A 26861-nucleotide genomic window follows, 5' to 3' on the forward strand; every position below is an offset into this window, starting at 1 on the left:
AAGAGCATGTAAGAGGAAGGTTACAATGTCGACTATGAATGTTTGACCATTTTATGATGTGTAAAAATGATGCATCATAGAGCATCTTTGAATGTAGATGATGGGTTCAAAAAGAAGAACTCAAGTTTTTTGGTGGATTATGAGAACTTTCATGACTTGGCAGTTACATTCTATTTTTAGCTAGTTGATCATCATGGAAGGTGGCAATGGATTTTGGTCCTAGATTTGGGTATCATATTTGCCCATGGAATCTTGGACCATGGTTTTGGTAAAGGCACTTGTGTTTTGTGCTTTGGGCTTGCCCTATTTATTTGGTGCTTGGGATGGTGGTACTATTACTTGTATTCTGCAAGGGGTTATGCCACCAGAATTTCTCCAAACTTGTAGTTGGTTTTGATCATTTGTGAAGGCTTGAGCCTATGATTGTGTTGTGACTGTTATTGCTGTGAATATAATTGGTTTGATATTTGAAGGCTGGGATTTTTCTTGAAAGGGTTTTCCAGGCAGTGTATTGTCTACTGTCTATCTGATTGAAATTTTGTGTAATATTTCCTATTTGAAATTGTTTGATTGTATCTTTCATTCATTTCTTTCCTCATAGCTTAGTGTAGGTAGTGTTTCTGCTACCTTACTTTCACAGGAAACTTTGGGTGCTCGGGCCAGACCTTGGGTTATCTCAACCCTGTATTTGGATTTGAACCGGACCAAACAAATATGCTAGAGCAAAAGTGCCAAACTTGGTAACTTAGGATTATGATGAATGCCTTATCATATGAATAGTTCAAATTCCTATATTTTTTTATTTTTTAAAAATTTACCTATTTTTTAATTGCCATCCCTTCCTTGGAAACACAATGGAACATAGACAAATACCCATACTGCTGCCCATTCTTCTGTTTTTTTGATTTTGCTAGAAGCTATGAAACTTCATACAACTCTGCTTATCGTTTTTTGCTATGCACAAAATGTGGATGCAAGTACCAATTATCAATGAAAAATCGTGAAGGCTGAACTGAACTAATTGCCTCGTACATTTTTCCTTTCCTTATCTTTGCTTGGCTTCCAACTAGACATGCTCTTCATGTTCACTTATGATGAGTAAAGAATCCTTATTGCTTGCTCTACTAGTGTTGTTAGCATGTTGAACATAACTAGATTCACTAGGAAATGCTTGGAGTACTACTCATATTCCCATAAAAATGAAAAGCATCTGATCCTTTTCTAGTTTGCAAATCAAGTAAATGCTTTATTGATGAAACAAATAACAAGCCCTTACCATGCAATGTTGGTAAAGGTTGTCGTGAGAGATATTATCTTCTTGATGTTGAAAATAAATAGCCAGTTCGGATTATACTTGATTAAATTTTAATGTTGCCTAGTGGCAAATAAAATTTAATTAACTTAAAGCGATTACAATAATGTAACTTGTAATCATATGAGACTGGTCCTATTTGGGTGTAACGTGCTAAGGCAACATGTAACTTGTACTGACATGATAGGTCAAGACCTATTCATGTAACTTGTAATTCGAATTTATTGTATTTTGGCGCCAAGTTCATTATAGCCGACTAAGGGAAATAAGTTACTTGTATCTCCTATATAAATAAAGCGATGTAATCCATCCTATACACCATTCATGCATTCATCCAATTCAGCGATCTGATCTGCAAGCAATTCAAGACACAACGAATATACATTGAAGGCTTGCCATTATACTCTGGGGTCAACGAACTCACTTTGGAGAATAGCGAATTCATTCTAGTTGAGTGAATCCAGTCAAGGGTGGTGATTATCATTAGATTGAAGGACAAGTCAAATTTGGATCAGAATTCAAGATTTAGATAAGTCAGTTTGTTCATGCCCTAAGTGGGCTAATTTGTACTTGGCTATCCCTTGACATTAATATAATCTGATCTGAATCTTGTTGTTGGGTTTTTCTTCCAAGAGGGAGGTTTTCCCAGGGTACTGCTGTGTTGTTCTTGTGTTGTTTTGTACTGTTATGTGTTGCATTTTCAGTTTCAGTTATTTACATTAAGTCTGATCACTAAAATCAACATGGTATGTGAGCTTCGTTCATAAATAGTTGTGATCAGATTTGTCAATCTTTTATTATCTTTCAGTCTAACCTATTGTTCAAAGATTAGACTACATGGCTTCTTCTCTTAGGGCTGAAGATAGGTTGGAAGATTTTGCGAATTACACCTCTTGGAAGGTTCATATGATGATGGCCTTGAATGATCTTGTTGAATACGTTAGCAAGGATGCTGAAGAACCTACTGATGAAAAAGAAAAGGAAGAATGGAAGGAGGACTTTCAAGCTCGAAGGTTGATCATTGATTTTGTCAAAGACCATATTGTGTCATCTATCTCATAGATGAAGTCCGCTATAGAGATGTTCAACACATTGGAGAAGATGCATGAAGTCAACAACACTAGCTGCATTCTTGCCTTGAGGAATCAGCTCTCCCATATCCGATTGGAGAAAGGGGAATCTATCACTTCCTAATTCATGAGAATGACTGATTTAAAGGATCAAGTTTCAGTAGTAGGGAAGGAAGTTGAAGACAACGATCTTACCTTGATTGCCCTCAATGGTCTTCCCCCAACTTGGGAACCATTCATTCATTCAAGGAATCAGTGCGAGGATTGAGCTTCCCAAGTTTGAACGATTGAGGGGAGATTGCATCCAAGAAGAATCTCGGCTGGCTGCTAAGGGGGCAATTAGGAACTCTCATGGAGGAGATCATCACATGCTTGCAACCCAATCAGTAAAGAAGAAAGATGGAAATTGGAAAAAGGGCAACTTCAAGAGGAATAGAGATTTCAGACCTTCAGCAAGTCATGATTCAAGGAAGAAGCCAAGAGATCTCTCATGCATTCATTGCTTCAGATGTGCCAAGTTTGGTCACTATGTGAAGGAATGTCAAAAATGTGAAGGAATGTCAAAATCGCAAGGAGAAGCGAATCTCAATGAGGTTGCAGAATAGAAGAACAATGAAGACTTCCTCTTCTTCTCTGCCTTGTGAAACAATGTACCGATTGACTGCAACACATGGCTAATTGACAACGGCGCATCTAGACACATCACAGGCTACCGAGAGCCTCTTTCAGACTTGATAGAGAAAGAATCCAATCTTCATGTGGTAATTGGTGATGATGCTCGATATTCGGTAAGAGGTTTCAGTTTTACTTCATTAAATTTAGATTTCGGTATCTTTCTACATCTTAGTGATATTTTATTTGTGCCTAGAATTAAAAGGAATCTTATCTCTATTTCTGCATTAGAAGATAAGGGTTATCAATTAGCATTTTCTGAGGGTAGAGTACTTGCGTGGCCTAAGAAATCTAGTTTTAAATCTGCTCGATATTCGATATGATAGCTTATACAAGCTTTCAATCAAACCTGTTCAAGCTCTCATTCATGAGGCTCTTGAGATCAGCGAACTATGGCACAGGAGGCTTGGTCATTTACACTTCCAAGCACTTCCCTCACTTGAGAAGATGGTCAAAGGTATGCCTAAACTTAGTCAATTTCATGATGATACTTGCAAAGGATGTGCCTTAGGTAAGAACACTAAAAGTCCATTTTAAAATATTGAAAGTAGAGCTAAAGAAAAATTAGCACTTGTTCATTCTGATTTATGTGGACCTATGTCTGTTGCTTCACCTAGTGGATGCCTATACTACGTTATATTCATAGATGATTTCTCTAGAACGACTTGGATTTACTTTTTGAAAACTAAAGAATCTGATGAAGTATTAAGTAGGTTCAAAGAATTTAAGGCTTTAGTTGAAAATTTATCTGGAAAAAGAATTAAAGTGTTAAGATCTAATAATGGAGGTGAATACAAATCAAGTAGCATTCATGACTTTTGTGTAGAGACAGGAATTAAGAGGGAGTTCTATGTTCCCTACAATCCTCAGCAAAATGGGGTGGCTGAAAGGAAGAATAGATCCATTGTTGAAGCAGCTAAAGCTATGATTCATGATTAGGATCTACAAACTTCCTTGTGGGTTGAGGCATCTAAGACTGCAATATATATCTAGAATAGATGCCCTCATCGAGTGTTGAAGAAAATAACTCTTGAAGAAGCCTTCACCGGAGTCAAACCTAATATCAGCCATCGAAGGATCTTTGGAAGCCCTGTCTATGTTCATGTACCAAAGGAAAAGAGAACGAAGCGAGAGCCATCCGGAAAGAAGGGCATCCTTGTTGGATACAGTGAAACTTCCAAAGCATTCCGAGTCTACATCCCAGGACAAAGGTACATTGAGGTAAGTAGAGATGGAACCCTTGAAGAAAATATTGCTCTTAAGAAATCTAAAGGTTCCTTGGTTGATGATGATAAAGAACTTAATAGAAATCAAGATATAGATGTTGATACTAACCCTGAGATTCAGAGGGAGTCTATTGAGCCTTCTGAATATATTGAGCCTTGTGATCCTTCTGAGCCTTTGGATCCAAGTGATGGACCTAGAGACATTGCAGTTAGTAAGAAGAGACCACTTTGGGTTAGGAACACCATCCAAGAAGCCGAAAAGTTTGCAGCTCCCCAAGGAACATTTAGAGAAAGCAAGAGACCTCAGAAGCTCTCCAACTATGTGGAAATGATGTGCAACATTATTGAGACCGAACCATCAAATGTAGAAGAAGCCATGAACCAACAAGCGTGGAAGTTAGCCATGGACGAAGAATATCAATCCATCATCAAGAATGATGTCTGGGATATTGTGCCTAGACCTAAAGGTAAGTCTGTTGTATCCTCTAAATGGTTGTTTAAAATTAAACATACTGCTGATGGAAGTATTGAGAAATATAAAGCTAGATTTGTAGCTCGTGGTTTTTCTCAAAAGGAAGGCATAGATTATGAGGAAACATTTGCACCCGTTGTTAGATATACTTCTATTAGAACTATTATAGCTATTGCTGCAGCTAAGGGCTGGAAGTTATATTAGATGGATGTAAAGACTGCTTTCCTTAATGGTGTCATTGAGGAAGAAGTCTATATTGAGCAACCAGAAGGATATGAGATTCATAATAAAGAATCTCATGTGTGCAGATTCAAGAAAGCTCTTTACGGCCTCAAGCAAGCTCCTCGAGCTTGGTATGAAAGAATTGATAAGTATTTGGATAGTCTAGGATTTTGTAAAAATGATGCTGGTTCTAACCTTTACTTTAAATTATTTAATGGTAAAATGCTAATTCTGGTTTTGTATGTGGATGATTTATTTATAACCGGTGAAGATATTCTCATCATTAGATGTAAGAAAGAATTAGCTACAGAATTTGAAATGAAGGATCTAGGCCTAATGCATTACTTTCTAGGTTTAGAAGTATGACAAAGATCTAATGAAATCATCTTTAGTCAAGAAAAATATACTATTGATATATTGAAAACGTTTGGAATGATGGACTGCAAACGTATGTCTACTCCTATGGAAACTAATTTGAAGAAATTGAGTTTATCTGCAGCTAACTCTGATTTTGCAGATCCATTGGAGTACAGACAACTGATTGGATCCTTGATGTATCTAGTTAACACTAGATCGGATATTTGTTATGCAGTGAGTGCCCTCAACCAGTTCATGAACAAACCGAAGCATGTTCATGTTGTTGCAGCCAAGCATATTCTGAGATATTTGCGAGACACAGCTGGCTATGGGTTGAAGTATCCAATCAACACTGTCATCACCTTGGAAGGCTACTCCGATTTTGATTGGGCAGGAAGTGTAACCGATAGGAAGAGCACTTCAGGAATTTGTTTCAGTTTGGGTTCTGCTGTTATCTCTTGGGCCAACAGGAAACAATCCTTAGTTGCATTAAGTACTACAGAAGTTGAGTACATTGCATCAAGTGTGGCGTCAAGAGAAGCAGTGTGGCTTCGCAAGCTTCTTGTTGGGTTGTTCAGACAACCTTGGGAACCCATTGTCATTCATTGTGACAATCAGAGTTGTATTAAGATGTCTGCTAATCCCGTGTTTCATGACAGGTCAAAACATGTGGAAACTCATTATCACTATATTCGTGATATGGTACAGAGAGGTGCCATTTAGCTGAAATATGTCAGCACTGATGAGTAGATTGCAGATGTTCTCACCAAGCCTCTAGCTCGTGTGAAGTTTGAAGACTTCAGAGAGAGACTTGGAGTTGTTGAGAACACAACTCTGGTTGAGAGGGAGTCTCAGTCCCAGTGATGCACCAAGTTGTATCTTCCACCCTTTGCGGGCAATGCAAGGTGACATTGAATCCTTCTCAAGAGAAGGTTGAGGTGAAAGACCTCCTCCACCCTTTGTGGGCAATGGAAGGTGGATCCATCCTCTGCGGGCAATGCAAGATGGATACTGTGTTATTACAATATGATAATCCTCCCTAGCTAAGAGGGAGTGTTGAAAATAAATAGCCAGTTCGGATTATACTTGATTAAATTTTAATGTTGCCTAGTGGCAATTAAAATTTAAATAACTTAAAGCAATTATAATAATGTAACTCGTAATCATATGAGACTGTTCCTATTTGGGTGTAACGTGCTAAGGCAACATGTAACTTGTGATGACATGATAGGTCAAGACCTATTCATGTAACTTGTAATGCGAATTTATTGTATTTTGGCGCCAAGTTCATTATAGCTGACTAAGGCAAATAAGTTACTTGTATCTCCTATATAAATAAAGCGATGTAATCCATCCTAAGCGATGTAAACCATCCTATACACCATTCATGCATTCATCCAATTCAGCGATCTGATTTGCAAGCAATTCTAGACACAACGAATATACATTGAAGGCCTGCCATTATACTTTGGGGTCAGCGAACTCACTTTGGAGAATAGCGAACTCATTTTAGCTGAGTGAATCCAGTCAAGGGTGGTGATTATCATCAGATTGAAGGACAAGTCAAATTCGGATCAGAATTCAAGATTTAGATAAGTTAGTTTGTTCATGCCCTAAGTGGGCTAATTTGTACTTGGCTATCCCTTGACATTAATATAATCTGATCTGAGTCTTGTTGCTGGGTTTTTCCTCCAAGAGGGAGGTTTTCCTAGGGTATTGCTGTGTTGTTCTTGTGTTGTTTTGTACTGTTATGTGTTCCATTTCCAGTTATTTACATTAAGTCTAATCACTAAAATTTACATTTGATTCTAGTATTTTTCTTTGCTTCTCTGTTCCTTTTCTTGGTGGATGATCATTTGTGCCCTTGCCATGTTTTGGGTGAAGTTTGGGATGGAATCACCAATACTTGCCATCCCATTGCCCTTTGACCTTGCAATGGGAGCAATAGTTGTTAGATTTAGACATACTTGAATCAAGTGACTTCTTAACTCCCTTGAGAGTGTCTTGACCTTCTTTCTTGGTGAATGGCCTCTTCTCATCACAGCCTTTTTGTGGAACATGGGATTTTTAGTAGTGTTTGCTTTGCACCTTACTAAGCAATGGTGACGTTGTCTGCAAATATTACAAGGAACAATATACTTACATTATTGTGCAATATGTCCATCCTTATTGTAACTGAAACAAAATATTGACTTTCTACCTTTGGCAAACCTTCTTTAATTTTTCACTTGCTTACCTCTTTCTTAGGTCCAACTAGTGGTGAGTAATAACTGAAAAAACGAGCTACTAAAGCTCAAGAAACAATTTTCTCTCCTGCAGAAATACATAATAGCAGATTGTAGAATTAACAACAACACAACCATCACCAGATACAAGATCAGTTGTATGCCCTAGAAATTTCTAATCGTGCTTTGCAGGAATCTAGCTGCAGAATTGAGGAAATAGTATTAAAACAAAGGGAATTTCAAAATAGGACATCAATCTCTCCACAGATGAAGTGGAGCACATATCTTAAAACTGAAGGATTTGAAAACAATGCCTGTGAACAACCAGTTTCCTATACCTTTAAATTCAATTTTGATCTTTCCTTGGGACATAGAAAGAACAAAACAACTGTTAATAGGCCATTTCCCATCAGTTTTAGGATTTTTGGATCCAAGGATCCCTTTCAAACTAGTTAAGATGTGGTTGCTCCGGAGACATGTTATTTATCTATAGTGAAAGTTCAAATGCCATGGTAGTTTTAAGCAATTATTAATATTTTGTAGTTTAGACTTGTTGACGGGTGTTCTGACACACTCATCAACAGGCAGGTAGAACATGAATGCATATACCACCTCTCCTGAAAAGCAATCAATCTTGAAAGATTGACAACTCCAAGGTCTTTGTAATCGGGTCACGATGGTGTTGGGTAACTCGGTGGCTTGACGTAGCTGTACCTGTTAAGGTGCCTGCTGATTCAAAACTTTATGAATAATCCGCAAAAGTTAGAAAACTAAACTAAAACTAAGCTAACTGGCAAGAAAGAAATAGCAAAAGAGAAAGGGAATGCAAGGAGATGATGAACACTTAACTTTCATTCCATCTGACAATATCAACTAAACCTAGAGGACATCTGGAACATTTATACATTAACATGCAAATCAGCAATTCAACATACTAACGAAGCCAACTTCTGAGGTTAAAATTACTAAACCACATTTATATCAACATTAACCACCATTGAAATGCACAGATCAATGATAAACAAACATGATTCTCTTTAGATTTAGGAAGTTAAATCGAACATTCACCATATGAACAGAAACAACTGAAAGAAGCAAGAAATCGAATTAAACTTCATATATTCGCCTTTGAATGAGGACAGTTATTCAGCAGATCTGTCACACTGAATGTCTGTTTTTTGTTTGTATCATATTTTTCCCAGCTATACTGACATGAAAATGCAATAAAAAAGATCTGGAATGACCTTCAACCAAGTTCTAGAAGTTTTCCAATCCTAGCTATTCTTAAATTCTAAATTCCTAATTCTAAAAATTTTAAATTCTGAGTATCTAACCTTTACAATGAGCAATCAGCTCCAATTTATAATAATTTTCCCAGAGAATCCCCTCTTTGGAAACTAAAGATCAACTCTTGATTTGTGCATGCAAACACAAAGTTTTCTCTTGCAACTGAAAATTAGCTTTAGTCATCCATGCAAACTTGTCTCTATAATAATAGCTTTCCAATTTCAATGTTAAGTTCGCCCTTAGTTTGACTGCATATTAGGTCCCCCAAATCTTGGCAACTCTCCCTTTTGTGCTCCGAGTAAACTCCAGTTCAATATTTGTCTTGCACATCAAAATAATAAAATAATTAATTCATTTCCTAAAATGTGCCAATCTATTTTATAAATTCACAATTTAAAATTAAAAAAAAGCTAATTTTATTGTGAATTTAAAATATAACAATTTAAATCTCTTAAAGTAAATAAAAATAATATTTGCAAAAAGAAAATAATTATTATTAGAAAACTTTATTAAAATTTAATAAATAAATTAAAATTTAATAAATAAATTAAAATTTAATAAATAAATAACCCTCTTTCATCCTTATTGATTGTGGTGGATCCCACTTTCTACTTTCCAATTTCCACTTTCCCCACACAAATATAAAGAAGTAATTAATTTACAAATTACTTCAAAGGGAACGAAAAATCAATGATTATTTTAAATTAAAAAAAAACTGATTTAAACCCCCTTAACTTTTAAAAGTTCTTTTAAATAATAGCCTTCATATTTCAAAATGTGCTTGATGTTGTTTGACCAATTTGAATAAAACAAATGAACATGCAACATATTTTAAAAGCACTGAAATAAATACGTTGGAGAAGATGAAGCCCTAACCAACTAAGCATTTCACTCAAATTCCTAACTTCTTATTACTGCACATTTTGACCTATCTTCCCCTCATTTTGACTCTCATGCGATTTGGGCTCTTTGTATATTTCCTAATACTGGGGTAGGCTTCTTTGTCATTGTGCATGAATTCCTTCTATTTGCAAATTTACAGACTGCCTTGCGTCCATCGATACCCATGAATAGGAAACATAGACCAAAACTTTAGATATTGATTTTTTTTTTGATTTCTTCCCATCATGAGAAATTGAGTCTCTTCTTCTGTTCGTGGTTTATCTCACTGATCCAATGAATCTCCATCTTATGTAGTCTGGACTGTGTACTTCTAATCTCTTTGTAGATTAATCATTCAACATTCTCTATACTTGCCGCACTCTTATAATGAATTTGCAATTTCAAGATCTCATTCCAGTTTCGTATCTCCTACCCATAGCCGCTTACTCTATCTTATGTAATCTGGAGTTTTGATCTATTTGAAAAAAATTGATTCTTCTTTCCTCAAATGCCTGGGTTGCTTTCATCATTACTCACATGTTGCCATCGATTTTCAAATTAGTATATCACTAATACAATTAATTGCCCTAATCTTATTCACCACTTTTAAATTTCCTTTTGCATTCTTTGAGGCATCCAAGAACGTCTTTGTATTTGCACCCTCACTGTAGCAATGTTGCCTACTATAATTAGGGATTGCGTAATATCTCCTTCCCACTGCACTTCGTTACTCTTCACTGGCTCTTACTTATCACACATTTTGCATACATTAGGGACTCCAGGGTTTCGGGACTACGGGGTCCCAATCTCATGAAGAATTTCTCTCCTCGAGACCCCGGAGAACTTCCTCCTTCGTTACCATTTTGTGCCATTCTATTGCCTTGCACCGTAAGTTATTGAACTTCACATTTAGGGTTTCCTCCAAATCCGCCCTCTTGCATTGCTACGCACTTCATCTGGTGATATCCAAATTCGTAGTTTTGTCAATACATTTTTCTTCTCTCTTGCCACTGCAAATGCCATTTAAAATCACTTCTTGTGCAAATGTTTCATGTCACACTCCAACGATCCAATCTTTCAAACACTCTCGTGAGCTACTACTTGCTATTGAGCCATTAACCTTCCTGGAGCATTCTATCTTTGCATTTTGGTTCGTTGCTTCTTGACGGATTTTGGGGTTTCGGACCCCCGGAGTCCCGAGCCTTGGCTCTTTTGAGTCTTCGGAGTTCGAGATCCCGATGCATCTTATTGTATTTCTCTGCACTATCGTTGCTCCTTGTGTTCCTTGCTGCCCGTTGTTTGACTCCGGAGTTCCTGAACTACGAAGTTTTGGATTTTGGTTTGGTCGTGCTTTCATTTCACCAGCACTTACCACACCAGACTCCTGAGACCACGGAGTTCCGGACTTGGTTTGTTTTTTGTCACACCACTTTCCGCATACCTCCGGAGTTCGAAATTCTAGAATCTCGGAGTGCATCACCACTTTCTTTTTTTTTTGATTTTGGAATTCGCGGTTTCGGGTTCCAGAGGTGTTGAGTTTTGAAATATTGGCTCCTCTACATTTCGGGAGTCCGGAATCCCAGACATGCCCTTTTATTTGTCCTCACACTGTATTTCAGGAGTCTGAAACTCCAAAATGTTTCAGTTTACTCACCACGAGGTTTTGGAATTGAGGATTTTGGATTATGCTGTTACTTCAAACTTTTAAGACCTCCGAAACACTTATTGCAAGCTATTGAAAAGATAAACATTAAAATCTTTGACCTCAAAGATTTATTTATTCCCTTTATTAAAATTTATTAAAATAAACTCAAACATTTAAAACTTAAATAAAGCATCATATTAATATTTAGATATATTAAAATTTAAATAAAATTCAAACTTTAATATTAAGATTAAATTTAAATTTTAACATAATTAAATATTAAAACAAAATTTTATTTTAAACTTTAAAATATCATTTTATTTTAAATAAATCTTAACTTTTTTTTTTGATCGGTAATTTTGTTATATTGATTTTCAAAAATAGCTACATTCAACCAGGGCCATTTAGATTTCACCATCAGCCCAAAATTTCAGTTCAAACCTACTGTGCAGAGTTCCAACCGGAAATAGAAGTAAAAATAGTACTGTGCAGTCATGCACAAAATATTACAGTCATCCAGAAGTATTGTTTTTTTTTTAAAACCATATAAGCATAAAGCAAAAAAAAACAGATTTTTGGCACCGTGATCTCTGAGTTCGAATCGCTCTGGTTCGGCTTCTTCACCTCCTCATCTGCAATCTCTACCAAAGCTTTCCCTTTGGCTGCTTCAGTCTTCATCTTCGGAATGCAGTCCAGGTTCCCAAAATCTAGGTCACCTTCGAGGCTAGCTAGGAACTGAACCGCTCTCCCCTCCTCGAAACGGTCACGAAGCTCTCTTCCCACCTCCATGCGCGCCACCACCTTGAGTGCCTTTAGGACTTCGTCTGTTCGTATCAACTTGACACAGAGCTTCATGGCTTCCTAGCCAATTCGAGCTCGTTCCCTGCATTGCTCCTTTAACCGATTCTTCGGTCCTCTAACAAACGGTAGTATCTCCTCCGCTGCCTCTCCTTCTCGGATACGAATTCCGGTCTGAGGGATTACCCATTCCAAGATGGAATCAAGATTAATCAAGTAGTCCTCGTCAACAAGCTTTTTCATTGTAAGCTTGACTTTCTCCACTTCGGGTTCAAATTCGCAAGCCCAGGCCATTATCAAAGAATAGACCTCCATGTTTGTCCTGTACCTAAAATGGATATGCACCAGTTCCTTCCACCAGCATTAGCCGAGCCGCACTCCACAACTTTTCTTCCTTATATTTAAAAAGGCCTTGCATTCGTTTGTCCGACACCGTTCTCAGAAAAGGGACCTATTTCTTCTCTGTTCTGAGAGTGAAATTAGCCTCCATCGGACCTGCTCAAACCCTGTTGATACAAGAAAATAAACTGCAGAGACACAACAAACCTTCATTAATCCGGTTTTTAACTAATACATTACTCAAAATTCAAAATAGTTATAAATTCGCTGTCATTTGCGACGAGACATCAATGCATAATCTGTGATATTAATGGAAAGATATTTCATGGCAGATTTACTGCCCATCGCCATTGTCTCAAGCAACTACTTCGTGCTTTTGAACTGCCACATTAATTACGATGCCTGTGATAGTGATTACTCGTCCTTTCTAGCTATCTTGCGAGATTACTGGTTTGTGCTTCTCGGACTGCATTAAATCCACTTCCATACTCTACTATTTCCCGACCACCACTTTGCCACTTGACATGTCATGTCACATCCAATATTTGAGAGGAGGTCCGCCACTGCATTGGCACCTCTCCTGACATGGGAGACCCGAAAATCCTCAAAAGAAGTGAGTTTTTCTCGTATTATCTCTACCCAATGAGATAGTTTCCACGAGGGGGTGGTACCCTTCGCTATTGCGTTGATCACCACTTGGGAATCCCCTTCTAGGTGCACTTTTGGTACTTTCATGTTTATGGCCAGTTCCGCGGCCATTAGTGCTGCCTGTGCTTTAGCTTTCATTATTTGTTCCATTCTGAAGTCGTCGAGCCCCCTTGAATAGGATAACCCCTTTATCATTTCTTGCGACTACTCCCACTCCTGAGATTCCCGGGTTTCCCCTAGAAGCTCCATCAAAGTTTATATTAATCTAGTCCTTAGTAGGCAGTTCCAATTTGGCCTCTTCTTTTGCTGATTCTGAAAGGGGATTAGCCCTCCGGGACCCATTAACGGGTTGGCAGTTCACAAGCGGCCAGTTTGCTTGGATTGCAATGTCTTCACTAGTAAAAGGGTATTTTGCTAGATTATGATTTCTAGCTGCCGTTGACACTGATTCTGTTATTGCTCTTTCAGCTCTTGATAACAAACTCACCAGCGATTCCTCTTTCTCTTGGAAAATTCTTTGGTTCCTTTCCTTCCAAATCTCCCATACCACTAGAGATGGCGCCACTAACCATACACTGGAAAAGACTGATCTGCGACTTGGTATATTCCAACTAGAGAAAAGTTCAGTAACTTTATTAGGTAGAGGAGTTTGCCAACCTAACTTCCCTAACAGGAAGTTCCATACCATTTGTGCTTCCTCACATTGTAAGAGCAAGTGATCCAGGGATTCCTCTGCCTTCTTACACATTACACATCTGAAAAGGGCCCAAGAAACCTAGTCTGCACAATCTATCTCCTATTAAGATGCGCTTTTTTAGAGCAAGCCAGGTAAAGACTCCTGCTTTTGGAAGAATTGGGGCACTCCACATCAGCTTTAGGGGCCACTCCTTTTTTTCCTCCATGTTGACGAGAATGTTGTAACCAATCTTTACCGAATACTGTCTCGATTTTGAGCCGCACCATCTCATAGTGTCCTCCTTTGAAGATAGCATAGGGGTGTACTCCTGCAAAATCCTCTTTAGAATCTCCTTCTGATTTGCTGATAATGGAAGATTTTCTACCTCTTTCCATTCGCTCACATCAACCCCTTGAATTCTCCTTTTCAATAGAAAGTCTCCTACCTTCTCTCCCCATTGATTTTTAGTCACCTGTTTAATGTTCTCAATGTCTTGTCTGTCTGAAAGAGTTGGTCTCCCTTCCCATGAATCTGTCTAGAAATTGGCCATTGTCCCATTACCTATTTCCCAGGTAAGATGTTCAGTGATAACATGTCTGCAGGAGGTAATAAAATTCCAAATGGCTGATCCTTTGGGTAAAATTGAACTTGTGAATATTCGTTCCCTGCTCATCTGGTCTAGATACTTATGCTTTAGAATTTGAACCCATTTCTGGTTTGGCTTAGTATAGATCTACCAAAGCACTTTTGCCCCCATAGCTTCATTTAAAAGCTTCCAATTCCTTAGTCCTACTCCCCCTGCCTGTTTATCTTGACAAACTTTATCCCACGCAACCAAAGGAATTTTCTCATTTACCTCTTTGCCATTCCACATAAATTTTCTCATTCCCCTGTTAATAAAATTAATCACTTTCTCCGGGATCTTGAGGGCTGTCATGGAGAATATGGGAAGAGCAGAAAGGACCGCTTTAAGCAGCATGATCCACTCCGATAACGAAAGCCATTTGCTCTTCCAACCTTCCAAGGGTTTGCACAAGCATCAATGAGGTTATTCAATAGGCTCGGGTTGTTCCTCCCTCCAAAAAGGGGGGTACCAAGAAATTTTCCAGGAAGGTTTCCCCTTCTGACCCCTAAGATATTTGAGATTACTTGTTGTCTGTCTATCTCTGTATTAAAGAAAAAAACTTCCGATTTGGTCCAATTAACTTGCTGGCCACTTGCTCTGCAAAAAACATCTAATGTCTTTCTCATCACTCTGGCCTCGTGAAGTGAGGACTGTCCACAAAGTAGAGTATCATCTGCAAATTGCTGATGAGTCACTGGGTCCATCCCTTCCGCAATTTTGATGCCTTTCCATCTCCCTCGCTGTTGCTGTGATCGAATTAATCTTCCCAGTACTTCTGCTAGAATAATGAATAGGAAAGGCGATAAAGGGTCCCCTTGTCTAAGACCCCGTGTGGTTTGAAAAAAACCTTGAGGGCTCCCATTGACCAAAATCAAAGGCCACACCCCCTCGATGCAAGCCCTAATCCAACTAGCCCATTCTTTGGAGAAGCCAAATCTCTGCAATACCTGGATAAGAAACTCCCTATCCACCATGTCATAAGCTTTTCTAATATCTAATTTAATCATCATTCGATCTACCTTCACTTGGCGGACTGTGTGAATTGCCTCATGCGCAATAATTATCCCTTCCACAATCGACCTGCCTGGAACAAAGCCACTCTGTTCTTCTGAGATAATCAGGTTTAAAATGGGTTTTAATCTATTTGTCATCACTTTAGTAATGACTTTGTAAATGGTGTTGCATAAAGAGATTGGTCGAAATTCACGGAAATTAGCGGGGTGCTCCACCTTAGGAATAAGGGCAATGAGTGTGCAGTTAAGCTCTTTTGCCACACTCGCTCTACTTCGAGATTCCTCCACTACTTCCCACACCTCAAATCCTACCACCTCCCAGAAAGTTTGATAGAAAAAAGCTGGGAAACCGTCCGGCCCCGACGCTTTATCCCCTTCCATACTGAAAACTACATTTGTAACCTCCTCAACTTGAATTGGTTTCATCAGTGCCTGATTCTGCGCAGCTGCTATCAACTCCAGGATAACATTCAGTCCTTCTTGTTGCTGCTCCAAAGTGGATTCATTATCCTTGGATAATAAAGTTAGAAAGAAATCCACCGCCTCTTTATTGATATCTTCCACTTTATCTAAAACAACATTCTCACTATTGAGAATGGTTGTGATTTTGTTCCTGGATCTTTTTGCTTTAACCGAGATGTGAAATTTTTTTGTATTTCTACCCCCTTCCTTAAGCTAGCACTCTCTCGATTTTTGCCTCCAATAAATCTCCTCTCGAGCTAACACTTTGCTATATTGTCCTTTAAGTTCTCGTTCCTGCCAAAATTTCTTTGATGTCATCCCTTTTTGCATTATATCTCTTTGCAAGCTTGCTAATCTGTCCTCCAGATCCCTTTTGTTAGCAAAAAAGTTGCCAAACTTCACTCGATTCGATTCTTTAATTTTTGACTTAATGAACTGTAGCTTCTTAACAAAAACGAAGGCCTTAGTTCCACACACCTCTGGAGTCCCTGACCACCAACCATTGATTAACTCCCTCAGACTTTGATCCCTCAACCACATTTTTTCAAATTTAAAGGGGCATCTGATGGGGGGACCATCAAAGGTTATAGATAGCTCCACAGGTAAGTGGTCAGAGGTAGTCATTGGATGGACATTTGAGACGAAGAGGAGATTGGTTTCCGCCCAAGGCCCACCTAAGAAAAAACGGTCCAGCTTCTCTGCAACATGCTGTCCTGAGATCCTTCGATTTGACCATGTATACTGGCTTTCCTTGGACTTGATTTCCCTGAGACCATTTTCTGTCACAAAATTTTGGAAATGTGCTAGGTTCGTAGGAATTTCGCCCTTGCCCCCCAGTTTATCACTTAGTTCCAAAATAGCATTGAAGTCACCCCCGATGATCAGAAGATCCCCCTCCAAATCCCGAATGAGGGAGGACAGGGTTCTCCAAAAGATTTTTTGCAGCGTAGATTTTGACGGTCCATAGACATTAATTATTGTGAAGTCAACATTTAGAGGATAAGAGTGGAACTTACATACCTGCCACATATTGGAGACCATAACTTCCTCCACCTTTTGAATATTTGCATTCCAGAGGATACCCAGCCCTCCCGATGCGCCCTCCGAATCCACAAAGACCCCCGACCACTGCTTCCAAGGTCCCATAAGAGTCTTCGCTTCCACTTTATCCATCTTTGTTTCTTGTAAAAGAACTACATCTAGCCTTAATTGATCCAACCCTCGTTTGATCAATCGACGTTTATCAAGGGCATTACAGCCCCTGACATTCCAGGTTATGATTTTCATTGTCCTTCAGGAAGGGTGACCCCCTTCCCTACTGTCAATTTACATTGGCCTTTCGCACTGCCAACCATTGCAATCTTGAATTGGTTTGACTTTCTGCCTCTCAATCTCTTTTCTCCTATTCGTACCTTGGTACATGACGGTTCCGATTGCTCTATAGTTCTTATCTCCATAATGTTTTCCTCCTCCATCCAACCCCATTCATCATCCTCCTCAATTCCATCCGGTTCTCTATTATTTTTTACTTCCTCTTTATCCGACCTCGAGCCAATTTCCTTCTCCGAAAGCCGAATTGGCTCCACATTGATTCCTCCCTATGTTGCCTCCCTATGTTTATCGATAATAGCATCTCCTGATACATTCTCTTCCGCTTCCGGGTCGGTGATGATGGGAGTCTTCGAAGCCTCCCCATGCCCTACAAGGTTCTGCATGGCTTGGTTCTCATCCTCGTTGGATCTCATCTCCTTGCATGAGTTATCCTTGCTTGCAAAGAAGGTCACCTCATCTTCTATCGTTGTCTCCACCGCTTTCCCTTTAGGGCCTGTTAGGCAAGTGTCCTCCGAATGTCCTCTTTTTTTACAATGCTGACATATTTCGTTAGACTCTTCCATTTCTATTTTTTGGAGCCACTGTCCTGCGTTTGTGATGATCTCCACTTGTTCTGGAAGTGGGAAGTGTGGTTTCCATCCAATACATATTCGTGCATACATGCTAAAGTCTTTGGACTCAATCGCCTCATCCGCTTTGATGAAGAAACCCAGTTTGTTACCTAAAGTTTGAAAGAACTCCTCATTCTAGTATTCTCTGGGTAGATTATATAGTCTGAGCCAGACAGGTACCATTTCAATCAGAGCTAGTACTGGATTGAAATTAGGCTCCCAATCCCTAATGTACAATCCCCTTCCGCCCATGAAAAAAGGGCCATTATTTAAGATTTCCTGCTTATCCTTATTATCATCTATTATTACCAAGAAAAACCCATTTGGAAGGGTTTTGAGTTCGATTTTGCATTTCCAGGTTTCAGTGCACCAACTCTTCATCTTTCCCACCGCCGGCCATTCCCCAAAACATTTAACAAATAGTCCCCTCTCCCGGAAAAAGGATACCGAGTCGTTCCAACTTTTGTTATCTATTATCATTGATATTTTCTCTGTTCTCCTACTTTCTTTCTGATCTGGGGACTTCCTCTGCTTCTGAGCATTCCTTTTCGGACGCCATTCTTTCTCTTGACAATGCTGCCATATTGTTTTCGGTCCATACTCTGTTCTGCCTTGCCCTTTGTTTCTGATTCCCTCATTTCTCGAATATTTAGGATTTCTGTCTGCAACTCCCTCCCCCCAGTGCACATGAGAATGAAAAAACCTATCCTGATCCTCCCAAGCCTCTTTTGGGTTTTGCCAAGTTCGCTTTTCAGGTTGAGACTGTGTAAATTTCTGTAGTGGTCCTTGATCTGCAAATCTTTGATCCTGGAAGCCATCTTCCTGAGATCAAAACCCTTGGCAACCCTGAAAATTTTGAAACTCCCTCGGTCGAAGCCCTAGCCTCCTCCTCCTCCGCTCCATTTTCAGAAGTTATATTATTATTATTCTATCAATAAATCTTAACTTTTAAATTTTCTCAAATTATTTGATTTTTTTGTGATTATTTCACTTTTTTTTTTATTTTTTTGTATTTTTGAAAATATTTGATTTTTTTTGGATTTTTGACGTTTTACAATTTGTTTTTTTGACCTTTTATGCCTACGCTAACCTAATCCTACAAAAGATGGAAACAACCAGACGACGACGACGACGCAAACAAGCAACAAGACGACAATGACGCAAAACAAAGACGCACAAGCGACAACATGCAACAACACACAAACCAAAACACATGCACGAGAACCAAAGACGAGCAACGACAAACAAAAAGACGAGACTTTGAGGTTCGGGGAACCAGGAACTCGAACTAAATTCCTGAGGTTTTCGGTATTCTGAAATCATGAAATCCTGAAAGCAACTTAGAAAGTCGAAAACCTGGGATTTTGGGATCTCGGGGTTTCGGGGAGTGAAGTAGCTCGAAGCCACCACAACCTCAGAAACCCAGATACCCGAAATTCGAAAAAGACAACAACAAACGAACAACAAAACCCGGGAATCCGAGATTCTAGGGTTTCAGGATGTGAAAGAACTCTTTCAAACCCGGAACTCCGGGACCCCAAAATTCCGAAGAAAACAAGGGAAAGAACGGGCGATGACACGGAGGAAGCCCGAGAGTCTGGAGATCCGAAGGAGAACTTCAGGACCTCGGAGTTATGGGACTCCGAAACACAAGACAAACAAAAGACAACGCCGCAAAACAAAGCAAACAACAGGGAAACAAAGAAAACCAAAGCGAAGCAGAGGGGGCCCCCAGCTCGGGAAGTGAAAAGTTGGGGTGTGTTATGCAGGGCATAACAAGACTCAATCCAGCCATTTTATCTTTCTAGTAGATTTTTGGCATGGTGTAGAAATAATTGCAGATAAGTATCAATTCATAGTATGAGCTTTTTTTAATCTTAGCCAAGATTGGCTCACGCTTTATAATATAAAATCTGAATTCTGCCTTTGGATATAACTTGTCTTTAATATATTTGAAATGTGTTGTATGCTAATAAAACAAAAACTTACTACAGTTTTTTCTTGTTTCCAGTAGTTGTTGCCCGAAAACTAGCAAATTTATGGCGAAAGGAGAAACATTGATTGCATCTGGTGTAGATAAAATATATTTCTTTGGTTTAACTTTAATAACTTGTAATATTTCAAAATGTTTTTATGAAGGTATCAGATTTTGGGCATATTTCTCTTCATTCAGCTTTGCATAATTGCTGGTGACTGGTTACGCCAAAGCAGTTTGTCTTCTCTTACCAATGCCATGCGCTCACATTCAATGGGAAATGAACTCACAAGAGCAGGTTTTATCATTTCTGCTACTTTTAAATAGTATTGTGGCATAAATTTTTTAATTGTTGCTCTTATTCTTTTGTTTTTTTTTAAAGTAAATTTGTTGCTTGAGGTCTAAGGTGATGACAAAAGATAGGCAATCCTTGGGGAAAAAGCATTTGAGAACTATTTTTTTTCAAAGTAAATTTGTTGCTTGAGGTCTAAGGTGATGACAAAAGATAGGCAATCCTTGGGGAAAAAGCATTTGAGAACTATTTTCATTCCTTATTGTCTAGTTATAAAAGGATGTATAAGAATTACAGTTTTGAATTTTCAAACGAAACTTTGGCAAATTAGTAAAATGGTAAATATCAAATACTAAAATACTTGAATACTACTAAAATTTGAAGTGAACATTCAACATTAACAATTTAACATTGAAGTTTGAACAGTGAAAATGTCAAATTCGAAATTTATATCATGTTCAAGATGATTACAATAAGTACACAATGATGTCAAAATGACAAAATGTAGTGAAGAGAGTCCTCTAAACATCCCCAAACTCCGCATCACTAGAACTACTAGACTCCACGTGGTCAAGCTCTGTCAAACTAACTCTAACCAACCTTGCCTTTGTAATTGTAGCATCCTCATCAATTTGTGCTGCTTCCTCTCGCTCTACATCCCATTGTGTTGTTGGACTCTTTCTGTACGCAAGTGTCTTGTGGTCAATGAGATGCAGAGCACTATGTACAACCACAAGCTTCTCTCCTCTCTTGGATGTAAATCTGTTCCTCTTAGGAGAGTGGTAGACCAGTTCCTCTCAGCAGCTGAAGAACTAGAAACCTGAAATACTCTAATGTAAATTTTTCTCAACTTAAATAATCTAATGTAAGATACTATATGCTTATTGTTTTCTAATAGCAATTTTAGAAGGAAAGATTAGGGTATTTAAATTTTAAGATCACTACGATTATAAGTCAATTTGTGTCCAATATCTCTTCATCTAAATATATTTGTTTTGGTTGTATGGATTGTAATGTGGATGGTGACCACGAATAATCAAGTGATGATTTTACTCCTATTACTAGCATACCTCAACAAACTAATTGCATGACAAAATGGGCTAGAGATGTGATTGGAAGAGGAAATGAATTTTTAAATAGAACTACACCTATCAAAACTTATCAAAACTAAAAGGGCCGATTATTGTAACAATTCTTTAATGGCAAAGGTGATGGAAAGTAGTGGTTATCAATTATATTCCCATGCTAAAGGGCATATTCATTGAGAAAAGGCAATGCTGGAGAAATATGATTGTTTCATCTCTAGTTAAATATGGGACTTATTTTCTCTGCAAAAGGTAAAAAATATGGTTATTTTTAATTGGTTTTAAAAAACTATGTATTCAGATGAGCAAGTTGATAAGGAAAGATTAGTTGCGAGGGGTTTTTCATAAATTGAAAGATTAAATTATTGTGGAACTTTTTTCTCTAATTGCTAAAATGCCCATAGTTAAGTTGGTCTTAGTTTTAGCAACAAAAATGCATTGGCCTCTTCACCAAATGAATGTAAGAAGTGAATTTTTAACTATTGATTTATACAAAGATATCTAATTGATACTACCTTTTGTTTTATTAAACAAAGAAATGAACATTTAATTTACAAATTGAGAAATACCATATATGGTTTGAAGTCTTCTCCTAGGTAATGGTGCACAGTAATTAATTCATATTTTTTTTCTCAGGTTGTTTACTAGACGTAAAAACATCCCAATTTTAATTTTAGAAGTAGTTCAAATTATATTATTATGTGGCATTTAGGCTAGGATCAATGTGCTCAACTCACAAGAATGGCATACTGTAAGACAACAAAGGGATGGTGATATTCAAATTAAAAACCATATAAATATTCAATCATTGAGAAAATATTATACAAAAGCATAGTGTGTTGTCTCGTAACAAACCTTTAATTATGATCTTGTAATCTAGATTGTAGAATAAATTCTCTCAACTTAAGCTTAACACCTTAAACAATTCTATTATAAATGGGTGTTGCAACAACCTTCCAACAACCAAATTATTATAGATTTTAAATATTTACTGTTATTTAAGCATACCTACTATGACTCTCCAAACCAAATGTTGGGCCAATTGCTTGTCACTTCAAGGCTTCCATAGACCATGACAACCCAATAGGGAAAGGGTCAACACACTGGCCTATCACTTTCATAAACAAGATCTAAGTACTCAACTCTCTAGAAAACCCTATTGATCATGCTAACAAGTGGATATAAAGAAGTGGAAAATAATGTTGTAAGAATTTAACAACAATCTAACATGATTATTATATTTATAAGCATGCCAAGAAATCAACAGGCAACCTCGAGACTTAGTACAAAAGTTAATAGATAATACCGGCAAGATAGTTCATATGTATTAATACTCCATTCTTTAAATTACAACTTATAGAGGAGTTTCATACTTTACAATCACCTTAAAGATCCTGGAGGTATCAAATACTATCCAGGATCAAATACTATCTCTCTTATCCCAGTGACTTACTTTGAGATGCCCAATAGCCTAACTCTTATGACTCCAGTAGAGTGATGCTTCAAATGTGTAATGTCCCTACTAGTTAGAGATCACTGTCCTGCAAAACAGACTGTTAGAATGTAACAAATATATATATATATATATATATATATATATATATATATATATATATATATATATATATATATATATATATATATATATATATATATATATATATATATATATATATATATATATATATAATTTGCAATTAAACTTCAATTACTTACTTAAAACTAATCTCAATTCTTATTTAATAAAAATGATACGAATGCAGTTTTGGGACATGTCCTTAGGCGGTTGTAATGTCCGTCTTCTTGGAACCCATTATGGTTCCAAGCCATACCAAGAAATCGATGGATAATTCGATTCCTGTCTTGGATGTAACATCTTATATCCAAGCCTACCAAGGAAGATCATCATATATGATCAATTCCCTGCCTTGGACGATACATCTTATCATCCAAGTCTACCAGAGAGGACCGGCTAGATCCGTCTCTTCTTGGGTGAGCTTTTGACACCCAAGCCTTAACATATATGCATATGAATACTCAGTATATACTGCCTACCAGGGATTATCATAATCCCTGAATTAGGCTAAGGGAATTTCCTCCCAATAGCCTCCATCATATAACCACATTATTGTTATTCATATAACATTCTATATTTCATTATCATTTTTCAATCTATAATTTATGCCTACATTTACATATTCCTTAATTCCTATTATTGATCCTATATACATATAATTATTCTGCATTCATACAAATATCTATTGCTACATATGAGACAATGCTATTTGTAAAACTATAACTCTGTCAAAGAGAGAGATCCATTATAAACATATATGTGTGTGTGGCACACACATCCACACACATATATATCCCTTTGGCGTAAGACTTGACCACTTACCTCCTTGCAGACTGTTGGCGCAGCTTCTCTCGTCCCGTCCTTATTCCCCGTGCCTCCTACTAGCTCAGCGGGTTGTCTTTGTTATATACGCGTGGAGGGGAATGGTTGTGTCCCTCCACGGGGTCCCTTCCGTGGGAAGGGGTGTGACGGTGGTCGCAGCCCAGGCTGCGACAACCGTCCCACCACTTCCCTTCCGTGGTAACTCCTCCCCCTCTAAAATGCACGTAACTTATTAAAACCAAATTTTATGTAATATTTAAATATATTTATTTAATAATTCATCTTTCCATCATTTAATATATTTAAATATATTAACATTTTCTAATAATTTATTTCTTATATTAACCTTATTTAACCTTATTTAATATATTAATATTATTTAATAATTTATTTCCTCTTTTAATATATTAACATTATTTAGTATATTAACATCATATTAATAATTGACTTTATCATAATTGGTGTATTTTATAAGGTTTACATCAGGTGATACAATAGGGTTATCACAGTCCCTCCGTCTCAAATTTGCTTGTCCTCGAGCGTTTTTAGATCTTCCTCTTTTTCCCAAGTAGCATCCTCATTTAGGAGATTCCTCCATTTTATCAGGTATTTGGTAATGGTTCTGTTCCTGAGCTCTGTTTCCGCGTATCCAGAATGATCTCAAGGTACAACGTGAGTTTCCCTTCATCATCTAGGGGATGTAGCTCATTGCATGGAGCCAAGTGCTGTCCGAGAACCTTCTTATGTCAGGTGACATGGAACACATTATGTATTTTACTGTCTTTGGGTAGTTCTACTTCATAAGCTACTTCCCCAATTCTTCGAATTACCTTGTAGGGTCCATAGAACCTGGGTTTTAATTTTTCAGCCCCATTCTTCTTGAGGGAAGATTGTTTATATGGTTGTAACCTTAAAAACACCAGATCTCCGGCCTCGAACGTCCTTTCCGTACGCTTCCTGTTTGCATATATCTTTTGTTGATTTTGGGCTTGTTGTAAATTCTCTTTCAAGATCTTCATGATGTCCCTACTCTGTTGAACAAAATCTTGTGCTCTTGGTACTTTGCTTTCTTGGGTTATTAATTCCCCAAAAGTTGTGGCCTCATAGCCGTACAAGGCTTGAAAGGGGCTCATCCCTATTGACATGTGGTGTCGTGTTGTAACAATGTTCTCCTAGTTGTAGCCACTTAACCCAAGCAGTCTGTTGCCCTGTAACATAATTCCTTAGGTAGCTCTCTATCCATTTGTTCACTATTTTAATTTGCCCACTATTTTAATTTGCCCATCAGTTTGAGGATGGTAACTGGTACTAGGGGTCAAGACTGTTCCTGCCATTCTGAAGAGTTCTTGCCAGAATTGGCTAATAAACTTGCTATCTCTGTCACTGACAATATTTCGAGGGAGTTCGTGGAGTCTGAAAATTTCCCTAAAGAATAGATCGGCTATTTGGTAGGCTTTGTATTATGTGGAAACTGCAAGGAAATGGGCATACTTTGTGAGTCTGTCTACCACCACAAAAATGCTATCCTTTCCTTGTGCCCTTGGCAACCCTGTTATGAAATCCATAGAAATGCTCTCCCACTTTTGATTGGGAATTGGTAATGGTTGAAGTAAACCAGCTGGGTGGATGAGTTCGGTTTTATTGCGTTGACAGGTTAGGCACTCTTGTACATATTTTTGGACATCTCTTTTTTGGTCTTTCCATGCATACTTTTCCCTAATGTTTTTATAAGTTTATAGTATCCTCGATGTCCTGCCAGGGGGTTATCATGGAATTCTTTTAGGACTTTGCTTTTGAATCTGGTCTGAGGGGTCAAGTATACCCTTCCCTTGTACAAGATGAGATCTCCCCTAACTTTAAAATCTTCATTGGGAGGGTTCCCCTTCAAAATTTCCTTTGCTTGTGGATCTTGGTCATATTCATTAAGGATTTCTTCCTTCCAGTCCTTTGAGATGCTGGTAAGGGTATGGAGGTGGGCTCTTCGAGATAATGCATCTGCTGCCCCGTTATTCACCCCTTTTACATATTCTATATCAAAGTCGTAGGCTTGTATTTTGCTCACCCATTTTTGTTGCCTATCATTAAGATCCTTTTGGCTCAAGAAGAAGCGTAGGCTGTTATGATCGGTTTTCACACTAAACTTCCCACAGACAAGGTATTGGCGAAATTTGGCCAAGGCATGCATTATGGCTAGCATTTCTTTGTCATAAATAGAGTAGTGTCTTTCTGCTTCGGCAAGTTTACGGCTTTCAAAGGCTAGGGGGTGTTTCTTTTGCATGAGGACTACCCCAATTCCCTCCCCGGATGCATCACATTGTAGTTCAAAAGGTATAGAGAAGTCGGGAGTGGCTAATACTGGACATGAGCTCATGGTTATTTTAAGTTGTTGAAAAGCCTGTTGGGTTTGGTCATTCCATGTAAAAACCCCTTTCTTAGTTAGATCAGTAAGGGGTGCTGCAATTTTGGAGAACCCTTTTACAAAACGTCTATAGTAGCTGCATAGTCCCACAAATCCCCTTAATTGTGTTAAGGTTCTAGGGGTGGGCTATTCCTTGATGGCCCTGATCTTTTCTTCATCAACACTCACTCCAGCCTCACTAATTTTGTGTCCTAGGTAGATGATTTCCTTCATCCCAAATTCGCACTTGGAGACTTTGGCATATAATGATTTAGACTCAAGAATATTTAATACCTCCTCAATGTGCCGGAGATGTTCTTCCCATGTCTTGCTGTAAATAACTATATCATCAAAGAATATTAGAAGAAATTTCCTCAATTGTTGCCTGAACGTGTGATTCATGCATGACTGGAAGGTGGCCGGGGCGTGAGTAAGACCAAATGGTAGGACCAAAAACTCGAAATGCCCATAGTGACATCTAAATGCTGTTTTGGGAATATCCTCTTCCCTCATTCTAATCTGATGGTATCCTGACCTTAGATCAATTTTAGAGAAGTATCTTGCTCCGTGTAGTTCATCCATTAATTTGTCAATTCTCGAAATAGGGTATCTGTTTTTTATAGTCTTTTTATTCAGGGCTCTGTAATCTGTGCACATTCTCATCGTCCCGTCTTTCTTCTTGACCAATACCACTGATGAAGCAAAGGGGCTGCTGCTTGGTTGGATATGTCCCATTTCTAATAACTCTTTTATGGTTTTTTCAATCTCCTCTTTGAATTTGTGGGGGTGGTGGTAAGGAGTGGTAATGATGGGTTTTGCTTCTTCTAATTCAATGGAGT

At 38.1% G+C, this 26861-nt stretch overlaps 1 protein-coding gene across 5 annotated transcripts in view; it reads left to right on the forward strand.

Moving 5' to 3' along the window:
* Window positions 1–26861, forward strand: part of LOC131060014 (peroxisome biogenesis factor 10) — a 128677-nt gene that overhangs the window by 56109 nt on the left and 45707 nt on the right. For all 5 annotated transcript variants that reach the window (XM_057993110.2, XM_057993105.2, XM_057993108.2 and 2 more), the window contains one exon: window positions 20014–20147. In XM_057993110.2, the coding sequence (XP_057849093.1) occupies window positions 20014–20147 (134 nt within the window). The remainder of the gene's footprint in view (window positions 1–20013; window positions 20148–26861) is intronic.

The sequence above is a fragment of the Cryptomeria japonica genome, chromosome 8 (genome assembly GCF_030272615.1).
Source record: "Cryptomeria japonica chromosome 8, Sugi_1.0, whole genome shotgun sequence".
In the NCBI taxonomy this organism is placed as follows: Eukaryota; Viridiplantae; Streptophyta; class Pinopsida; order Cupressales; family Cupressaceae; genus Cryptomeria; species Cryptomeria japonica.